An 11134-nucleotide genomic window follows, 5' to 3' on the forward strand; every position below is an offset into this window, starting at 1 on the left:
TCTTTCTTTTTTTATTATTCTTTTTTTTCTTTCCTTCTCTCTTTCTTTCTTTAAAGAAAAGAAAGAAAAGAAAAGGAAAGAAAAAAAAGAATTGAGGTATACATACACCATGGAATATTATGCAGCCATTAAAATGAGTGAGATAGCATACTTTCCAGCAAAAACAACAAAACAAAACAAAAAAACCACAGTGTGTTGACTGGGCGCAGTGGCTCATGCCTATAATTCCAGAACTTTGGGAGGCCAAGGTGGGCATATCACTTGAGGTCAGGAGTTCGAGACAAGCCTAGCTAACATAGTGAAACCCCGTCTCTACTAAAAATAATAATAATAAAAAATAATTAGCCATTCCTGGTGGTAGGTGCCTGTAATCCCAGCTACTCAGGAGGCTGTGGCAGGAGAATTGCTTGAACCCTGGAGGCAGAGGTTGCAATGAGCCAAGATTGCACCACTACACTCCAGCCTGGGTGACAGAGTGAGACACATCTCACACACACACACACACACACACACACACACCCCACAGTGTGTTAACTGGGCATGGTAGTAGAAAAAAAAACAAATCCTTAAGCAATGTCTATATCTTTGAAATATTAATCAAATTTACTTGAAATGACAAAAACATCCAATTTCTTTTAACAGAAAAACTGGCCACAGTGCATTGGAAATCATGTAAATATGGCATTCTGTTGATTTTTTTTTTTTTTTTTTTTTGATGTTTGTTTTTTCACCTTGCTTTCCCAAGCCCAGCCTTGGAGCAACACTTAACTGTGAGAATCAATCCAGTGGAATTGTAAAAGAAAAATTAAATTAAAAAGTTTAAAAGAGAGAGAGACTGTGAGAAACAAATTACTTCTTTCTGTATACAACTAGCTCAGGGGAGTCATTTGCTGAAGACTAAAAATAAAGTTTTTAATTACTTTGCTTTGCTGATGACTTTTTATTAAATGTCAGTTATTTTCCTGCCTTCTGTGCCTCTCTCAGAAAAATAAGAGCTGAGGGGAAGGCATTGGAGAAATTAGCTGTGTCCAAACTGGCAATTTTTACAGTTTTTTGCCAAAGTTTTGGAGAAATGAAAATGAATGACCTCATGGAAAAATAAGTGGTGTTATGCCAATTTTCCTCTTGATGCTGGATGATTAGGCTTGTTAAAAAGTAGTCAACATATCCTGAAACATGTGGCCGATGCCATGTATTTTGTGCATATTATCCTTCTATCATCAATCCCAGATCATTTCCCTTTTAAGGGTCTGTAGTTTTGGGCTGGACTCATATCCGAAAGTCCAGCAAAATCCTCTCTGTGGATCTCAGTTGCACAGTTATCCAAGTCTAGTAGAAAACATGCAAAGGGCTTGTCTAAGTTAAGGTTTCCTCACTCTTCCTAAATCATACTTCTTTAATTTAGCTATAAGTATCTCTCTACACTATCATCCAAATCATAGGGAATCAGGTTAGACTTAACCTTTATAGAATAAATATTTTAAGCTATGTTATGAACAAATAAGTTACATTATTAAATTAATGGAAAAAGAAAAACTATTCTTTATATACATGTAGGCACACAGGCGCGCAAACAGTCACACATCTCAACACAGGCATAACAGTGGTTCTCAGACCTAGGCAGGACAATTACACTTTGACCAGAGAATTTCCTTATCTATAATTTCTTAATGGAAGGTAAATACAGAGAAAGAGAAAGCACACAAGAAGCTTTGCACCATTTGATTAGAACGGATCATAATTTTTTTTTTTCTCTTTTGCCCAGGCTGGAGTGCAGGGGTGCCATCTCAGCTCACCGCAACCTCTGCTTCCCAGGTTCAAGCAATTCTCCTGCCTCAGCCTCCCAAGTAGCTGGGATTACAGTCGTGTGCCACCACATTATTTTGCATTTTTAGTAGACACAGGGTTTCACCATGTTGGCCCGGCTGGTCTCCAACTCCTGACTTCAAGTGATCCACCCGTCTCGCCCTCCCAGAGTGCTGGGATTACAGGCGTAAGCCACCATGCCTGGCCGGATCATACATTTTTGGTGTTATCATTATTTTCTTGCTCAAAAGTTTTCTTACTGGAAAAGACTGTGTAAAAGTGTTCCCTTCACTCCCATCCCTTTCCTTCTTTATTAGATAGCTACTCAGTATCTAATGCTAAAAGGTATTGGGAAAGTGAATTGGCATTTGAAAAGTCAATCTATTTCAAAGTGAAAAACAAAGACCCTACGTTTGTGAACTCTCCAACCGCTTAGCTAGCTAGCCCCCTTTTAGTAAACTTTCTAAAGAAAACATACAAAGCTTTGAGTCTTACCAAAACCTTTTCAAAAGAGAGTGAAAAAGTGGATGACAGGTAAGTGTTCCCAAAGCACGTCAGAAAAGTATTTAGTGTACCAGTACCATTGTTAAATAGTTTTCGGTCAGGGTAGCCTTCCCTTGACTGTCTAACAAATTAAGAAATTTCAACTATTTACTTTAAAATAAGTTTGAGGGGTCTCTGGGGAATGGAGGCAGCAAACCACCATGGCATGTGTGTACCTATGCAACAATCCTGCAAGATCTGCACATGTACTACAGAATATAAAGTACAAAACTAAAATAAATAAATAAATAAAATAAAAACAAAACTAAAATAAATAAATAATAAAATAAAAAATAAGGTTTAGACCTTTTTAAAATAAATTTTAAAGACTCCTAAGAATATATCTGGTAGCTGTAAATGCTTGGTACCGGATAAGAGAATACCTTATCTCATTGCCAACTCATGTCTTTCATTATATCAACACGTTTTATAAATATACGCAATTTTTGCTCACTGGTACATCAGGCCATAAAATAAATGGGTATATATGTAACTACTGTACCAAGAGATTGGGGAATCATACTCTTTGGGCTATATACACTTAATGTTTAAGAATAACACCAAATACAGCAGTGCAGGAACTGCCACAATAAATAACAAAGAAAACTGAAGATACTGGCTTTTCAATGTATCTTTCAGGGAAAAATAATTGTCCTTATTTAAGCAGGACTGTTGACCCCTATCAGTCCAGTTGTTGAGCCACGTGGGGACCTTTTTCTAACTCTGAGAACAAGTTGAAAGAACATCTTACTCCAGCCCACCAAAGTAACAAGTTCTTTCTGTTAGGAATTGCGATTGTGATTTTCTGAAAATTTAATCGTGGATTTACCTGGGTCCATGAAATTACAAATCACAGCATGTTAGATGAAACAGCATAATAATCAACAACACCGGCTCTGGAGTCAGACTAAGGTAATCCAGACCCTGTCTCCAAGAGCTGCCACCTGTACATCCCTGGGCAAATTCCCTTAGCATGCCCACCCCTTAGTCTCTTCAGCTGAAATGAAGTTAACTGCAATATCTACCTCCTAGTTATGAGAACTGTGTGCTGCTCAAAGTGCAAGATATATTATCCTCCTCATCATCTTCATTGGGAACTTAAAGAACTTTAATCTAAGAAAATAGATTTTGGCCGATTATAAAAGAAAACTAATTTATTAATATTGGTATTGTAGCAGCTTCTGTGGTGACTCCAGGATTCACTTTGGAACTCATTCAGTTAAGGTAGCTAGAGTAATTACAATTCGCATTTATCTTGAGAGCCAAGCACTGACTGAGCTAATCCATTCACATGGATTATTTCATTTTATCCTCACAATGACTTTGAGGTGAGGTTTATTATCATTCCACTTTACCGATAAGGAAACTGAGGTTTAGAGAGTTTAAATTGTAGCCTAAGTTTAGCTAGTGAGAATTGGACCTGTGGTAGGAACACAGGCAGCCAAAATCCAAATCTTCCAGAACCAATCAATTTATGGCAGCTCTCTTAAATTAAAAAAAAAGAAGAAGAAAGAAACTATACATAAGTTAAAAAATTCTTGGCTGGGTGTGGTGGCTCATGCCTGTAATCCCAGTACTTTGGGAGGCAGAGGCAGATGGATTGCTTGAGCTCAGGAGTTCAAGACCAGCCTGGGCAACATAGTGAAACCCCGTCTCAATGTAAAAAATAATAATAATAATAAATTCTTGGGACACTATGAACTAATAGCTAGAAAAACATCATTTATTTCCAAGGGACTTTTGTTAAGAGACTATATTGTAGTCTGAGAATCAGTGAGTTTCAAAATAACACATTGCCATATTACAGCAAAACTACACTTCAAATGTTCAAATTTCACACATTATTAGAAGTTTAAAATAAACCAAGCCTACTGCAAAACCTCAAAAAAAATTTTTAGAGAAGGAAAGAAATTAAAATTGTTTACCTGTTGCTTGAATTGAGGGGAATAAGTTGAGAACCAAGAGCAGCCTGAGCATCTTTGTCCTGACGATGGGCTAGGATTCCAGCTCCTCCTCCTTGAGGAACCTGCAGTGTGAGGGGAACTGAAAGACGCACCTGCCAAGGCCTGACAGTCTCCGTCATCCACGGCCACCACCACTGCCACCATCCCCTTAAGGCACATGATCAGGGGACTCAAACCACAAGGCATCCTGACTGCAGCATTTCACACAGGATATAACATTGTTTGATGACTTTAGACTTTTACTTCTGTTTATAAAGACCTTTCTATTCTGTCACTGAAAAATTGTGGGTAATTACATGATGGGCTCATGGGAATTATTCTTTGTTAATGGATATCAGAGTTGTGGAAAAGGAGTGCTTGAAATCCAGGAGAGATTAAAGGGGAGACAAAGCGTTCTTAAGATAGAATAGGCTGGGAGCGGTGGCTCATGCCTGTAATCCCAGCAATTTGGAGGCCAAAGTGGGTGGATCACTTGAGGCCAGGAGCTTGAGACCAACCTGGCCAACCTGGTGAAACCCCGTCTCCACTAAAAATGTAAAAAATTAGCCAGGCATGGTGGCAGGTGCCTGTAATCCCAGCTACTAAGGAGGCTGAGGCAGGAGAATCACTAGAACACAGGACATGGAAGTTGCCATGAGCCGAGATCATGCCACTGCACTCCAGCCAGGGTGACAGAATGAAACATCTCAAAAAAAAAAAAAATGAACGAATGAAGTCTCTCACAGAGGAGAGATTTTCATAGGATGGGGACAGGTTGTGTAGAAAAGACAATGGTAAGAACTCTATTGAGGAATTGGGAAACGTCTGGATAAATGTTTAAAGAAGTTATAAATATTAGGAATGTAACATTTGTATGGGACATAAGGTAGCCCTCTGGAGCTTTTGGCACACAGTGCTTGATTTATGTCAAGCTTCCTCTAACTCACTTCTAGGAACTTTGCAAAATCCATCCCACTTGCAAGCAACCAGCCAGCTGAGTATCTGGCGGAGGTTCCCTAAGCTAAGGGAAAGTCAAAACAACACTGTGTGTTCTTAGCAGGACGGTAAGGCAACCAAAAGTCCCTTGGCAGCTCATGCTCTGTATGTCCCTCAAGGTTAAGTAACAGGGCACAAAAGGAGGCGGCTCCGTGGCAGGATTTCTGAGACTCATAACCACTCCTCTGCACTCTGCTTCAACTCCCAGGCCCTTTGCAGAGAAAGTTATTCCACCAGCATGGCCAACTGCTCTCCTCTTGTGGTACTCAATAACTTCCTCAAGAGTTTTCCAGTAATTTTTTTTTCTTCTTTCTTGATAATCTAAGCTTTGTGTAACTACTCCAGCTGGGGGTTTTGTGTATGTGGGTTTGTGGTTTGTTTTTTGTTTGTTTGTTTTTTGTTTTTTTTTTGTTTGTTTGTTTGTTTTTTTTGAGATAACTTGTGGCTAGGCGCGGTGGCTCATGCCTGTAATCCCCAGCACTTTGGGAGGCCAAGGTGGGTGGATCACGAGATCAAGAAATCGAGACCATCCTGGCCAACATGCTGAAACCCCGTCTCTACTAAAAATACAAAAATTAGCTGGGTGTGGTGGCACGCGCCTCTGGCCCCAGCTACTCGAGAGGCTCAGGCAGAAGAATCACTTGAAACCAGGAGGCGGAGGTTGCAGTGAGCCGAGATTGGACACTGCACTCCAGCCTGGCGACAGAGCAAGACTCCATCTCAAAAAAAAAAAAAAAAAAAAAAAAAGATAACTTGAATTGCTTTTTATTCTGACTATAAAATTAAGACATCTTTCATAGAGAATGTTTAGAAAAATTATAAACATTAAAACAAGATTCATCCATAATCTTACCACCCTAATATAGATAATGCTAATATTCTAGTCCACTGCCTTGCATCTGTCTATTAAGATTTTTACATATTTAATATCATATTTTGCTTATAATTTTCAACAGATATGTACTATTATCTGTTATATCTTGAACATTTTCTCATGTCATTTAAGTATTCTTTATAAACATCATTTGTAATTGATACATCATATTCCATTCTATAATTCCATTCTATAATTATATCACAAATTCTTTAACAAACCCCTAGTGTTGTTACCTTTTTTTCTTTGCTATTTTAAAGTGCTATAGTCAAACTCTCTGATGACCTAGTTGTAAGAGGAGGCAGGCTTCACATCCTTCTCTCCTGATCTGATAAATGACAGATCAAAACTATTTCCTCTCCTGGTAGACCTTCTTTGTTCACAGTTCAATTTTCTCACAGACACAGTCTTTGTGAACCTCCCTAACACATCTTTCTGCCCTTTGGAGAAATTTGTCCTTGGAATGATTCACTCACACTTCTGAACTGTAGGTAAGTGACAAAACCATGCTCCAAGTCCTGGAGGAGATTCATTTCTAAAATTCTACTCAGCTATTCTGGCTCTGACCCTCCATCCAGTTAGGGGAATCCATGCCTTACCCAGGGCCTGATGTCTATCTGGGGAAAATTTACAGATGGCAAGGTGACCTTTTCTAAAAGGTCATCCCCATTCCAGAGCCAACAGCCTTCCTAGATCTTAGAACAAGAGGCTCTGAGACTCATTATACAGGCTGAGAATAGATGTAGTAGAAACAAAGATGCCCAGTAGTTTTCTACGACCAACAACAAAAGACTAAGGAGTAAGTTAATAACTGTCTTCAAGCATATTAAAGATGACTATATAGCATCTAGTTAATATTACATAAATAGTAGTAATCAGGTGAAACTTAGCTGAAAAGAAACAGTTCACTCATTTGGTCTGCCTTATCTTGCAAACAAGGAAGCTGCAGTCCAGAGAGGTCAGTTGACTTACATGAATTCACAAAACAATAATTAAGTATAGTTGGCCTTATTATTTGACCAGCCATATTTGATTTTCATTCCATAGAATAAAAAGAAACACAAACTTTGACAGTTGCCTTCCTTTGTTTTAACATGTATGACCCTAAAGAGGCAAATCTTTATACATTTGCTTGTGAAATCCAATGGCATTCACATATACCAAGAGTAAGAAATGACAGGGATAAAATAAGAACCTTAAGCCCATCAATATACAGGATACAGAGACCCTACTACATTTTTAGTAAAAATAATAGCTAGCATTTCCATACCAAGAACTTTACATTCCAGATCTCATTTAATACACAACCTGTGAGGAAGATTATTATTATTATTATCCTATTTTACATATGAGAAAACTGATCTGAGGAAGGGTTAAGTATTATCAGAACAAAATAATATCATTTTTCACAGAATTAGAAAAAGCAATCTTAAAACTCTTATGAAACCAAAAAGAGCCTGAATAGCCAAAGCAATCCTAAGCAAAAATAACAAAGCTTGAAGCATCACATTACCTAACTACAAATTAATGATAAGACTATAGTAACCCAAACAGCATGGTACTGGTATAAAAATAAGAAAAAAAAATAGATACATAGAATAATGGAACAGAATGAGAACACAAAGATAATGCCACATACGTACAACCAACTGATCTTCAATAAAGTCAACAAAAACATATGCTGGGGAAAGGACTCTCTATTCAATGAATGGTGCTGAGAAAATTGGCTAGCCATAGGCAGAAGAAAGAAACTGGGTACATACCTCCCACCATATACAAAAATTAACTCAATATGCATTAAAGCCCTAAATGTAAGACCTGAAACTATAAAAATCCCAGCCACCTTTTTTTCAGTTGAACAGGCCACTCTGTCTCCCAGATGTTCCAGTCACCAGTTGAAATGATGCCCGGATTTGTGTGAGTTTTTGTGTGGAAACCTGCTGCACTGGCTGAAACAGCTGTGCTGGAGACTCGTGGCACATTTCTGGAAAAAAAGGCTGCTGAAACAGGGAGCCAGCTGATCTGGCTCAGCTGGTCCCACCCCCCACAAAGACCAGCAATCTGAAACACTCTGGATTGAGAGTTTCACAGCAAGTACAGCTAGACCCAGGACAGTCCAGGTCTGTCGGGGGGAAGGGCAACACTGCCACTACCAAGGCAGTCTGCCATTACTGAGGCAGTCCACCATTACTGAGGCAGTCAACCATTATTGAGGCAGTCTGCCATTAATGAGGCAGTCCGCCACTACAGACATTCTGCCATTACAGAGGCAGATCACCATTACCAAGGCAGTTCTAACTATACCCCTATAAATAAAACTGCAAGGAAGTTCACACAGCAGTTGGGCAGAGCCCATGGCAGCTCAGCAACACCTCTGCTGGCAGACTGTGACTAGGCTACCTCCTCTCTGGGCAGGGCATCTCTGAAAAAAGGCAGCAGAATGACAGGACCTTATAAGTAAAGCCCCACCTTCCCAGGACAGAACACCCAGGAAAAAAAGGTAGTTATGAGTTCTGCTGCAGCAGACTTAAACATACCTGCCCAGCAACTCTGAACAGAACAACAGAGCTCACAGCTCAGCACTTGAGCTCCTATGAGGGACATACTGTCTCCTCAAGCAGCTCTCCAACCCCCGTATAACCAAAGAGACACCTCATAAAGGAGAGCTCAGTATGACATCTGGTGGGTATCCTTCTGGGACAAAGATAACAGAAGAAGAAACTGGCAGCAACCCTTACTGTTCTGTAGCTGCGGTAGGTGATCCCCAGGCAAGCAGGGTCTGAAGTGGACCTCCAGCAGTCCTACAGCAGGGGGGCCTGACTGTTAGAAGGAAAACTAAGAAATAGAAAGAAATAACTTCATCAGCAACAAAAAGGATGTCCACTCAGAAACCCCATCTGAAAGTTACCAGTCACACAGACCACAGGTAGATAAATCCACAAGGATGGGAAGAAACCAGTGCAAACAGGATGAAAATACCCAAAATCAGAATACCTCTCCTTCTCCAAAAGATCACTACTCCTCATCAGCAAGGGAACAAGGCTGGATGGAGAATGAGTCTGATGAATTGACAGAAACAGGCTTCAGAAGGTGGATAATAACAAATTTCTCTGAGCTAAAAGATCATGTTCTAAGCCAATGCAAAGAAACTAAGAACGTTGAAAAGAGGTTTGATGAAACGCTAATGAGCATAAACAACTTAGAGAGGAATATAAATGAATCAATGGAGCTGCAAAACACAAGAACTTCACGAAGCATACACAAGTTTCAATAGCCAAATCAACCAAGCAGAAGAAAGGATATCACGGATTGAAGATCAACTCAATGAAATAAAATGAGAAGGCAAGATTAGAGAAAAAAGAGTAAAAAGAAATGAACAAAGCCTCCAAGAAATAGGGGATTATGTGGAAAGACCTAATCTACATTGGATAAGTATATCTGAATGTGACGGAGAGAATGAATCCAAGCTGGAAAACACTCTTCAGGATATTATCCAGGAGAACTTCCCCAACCTAGCAAGGCAGGCCAACATTCAAGTCCAGGAAACACAGAGAACACCACAGAGATATTCCTCAAGAAGAGCAACCCCAAGGCATGTAATCATCAGATCACCAGGGTTGAAATGAAGGAATAAATGCTAAAGGAAGTTAGAGAGAAAGGTCAGGTTACCCACAAAGGAAAGCTCATCAAACTCACAGCAGATCTCTCAGCAGAAACCCTACAATCCAGAAGAGAGTGGGGGCCAATAATCAACATCCTTAAAGAAAAGAACTTTCAACCTAGAATTTCATATTCAGCCAAACTAAGCTTCATAAGCAAAGGAGAAATAAAATCCTTTATGAACAAGCAATTGCTCAGAGATTTCATCACCACTAGGCCTGCTTTACAAGAGCTCCTGAAAGAAACACTAAACATAGAAAGGAGCAACCAGTGCCAGCCACTCCAAGAACGTACCAAATGGTAAAGAGCACAGACACAATGAAGAAATTACATCAACTAATGGGCAAAACAACCAGCTAGCATCAAAATGGCAGGATCAAATTCACACATAACAATATTAACCCTAAATGTTAATGGGTTAAATGCCCCCATCAAAACACACACACTGGCAAATTGGATAAAAAGTCAAAACTCATCAATGTACTGTATCCAGGAAACTCATCTCACATGCAAGGATACACATAAGCTCAAAATAAAGGGATGGAGGAAGATCTACCAAGCAAATGGAGAGCAAAAGAAAAGCAGGAGTTGCAATCCTAGTCTCATAAAATAGACTTTAAACCAACAAAGGTCAAAAGAGACAAAGAAGGGCATTTCATAATGGTAAAAGGATCAATGCAACAAGAACTAACAATCCTAAATATATACACACCCAATACGGGAGCACCCAGATACATAAAGCAAGTTCTTAGTGACCTACAAAGAGACTTAAACTCCCACACAATAATAGTGGGAGACTTTAACACTCGACTGTCAGTATTAAACAGATCAACAAGACAGAAAATTGACAAGGATATCCAGGACTTGAACTCAGGCCTGTACCAAGCAAACATAATAGACATTTAAAGAACTCTCCACCCCAAATCCACAGAATATATTCTTCTCAGCACCGCATCACACTTACTCTAAAATTGACAACATAATTGGAAGTAAATCACTCCTCAGCAAATGTGAAAGAACAGAAATCATTACAAATAGTCTCTCAGTCCACAGTGCAATCAAATTAGAACTCAGAATTCAGAAACTAACTCAGAACCACACAACTTCATGGAAACTGAACAACTGGCTCTTGAATGTTGACCAGATAAACAATGAAATGAAGGCAGAAATAAAGATATTCTTGGAAACCAATGAGAAGAAAGACACAACATATCAGAATCTCTGGGACACATTTAAAGCAGTGTCTAGAGGAAAATTTATAGCAATAAATGCCCACATGAGAAGCAAGGAAAGATCTGAAATTGACACCCTA

General features: G+C 39.3%; 1 protein-coding gene across 3 annotated transcripts in view; it reads right to left on the bottom strand.

Annotated features, from left to right (window-relative positions):
• Positions 1 to 11134, bottom strand: part of CD28 (CD28 molecule) — an 80899-nt gene that overhangs the window by 31033 nt on the left and 38732 nt on the right. Inside the window, exon 1 of one of the 3 annotated variants that reach the window (XM_074399207.1) lies at positions 4406 to 4990. The exons of 1 other annotated variant lie outside the window; for it this stretch is intronic. In XM_074399207.1, coding sequence (XP_074255308.1) covers positions 4406 to 4499 — 94 coding nt within the window. In that variant the 5' untranslated portion in view covers positions 4500 to 4990. Of the gene's footprint in view, positions 1 to 4274; positions 4991 to 11134 lie in introns of those variants that run through there. One more of the 3 variants, XM_003925630.4, reaches the window with a different exon arrangement.

The sequence above is a fragment of the Saimiri boliviensis genome, chromosome 5 (assembly GCF_048565385.1).
Source record: "Saimiri boliviensis isolate mSaiBol1 chromosome 5, mSaiBol1.pri, whole genome shotgun sequence".
Lineage (NCBI taxonomy): Eukaryota > Metazoa > Chordata > Mammalia > Primates > Cebidae > Saimiri > Saimiri boliviensis.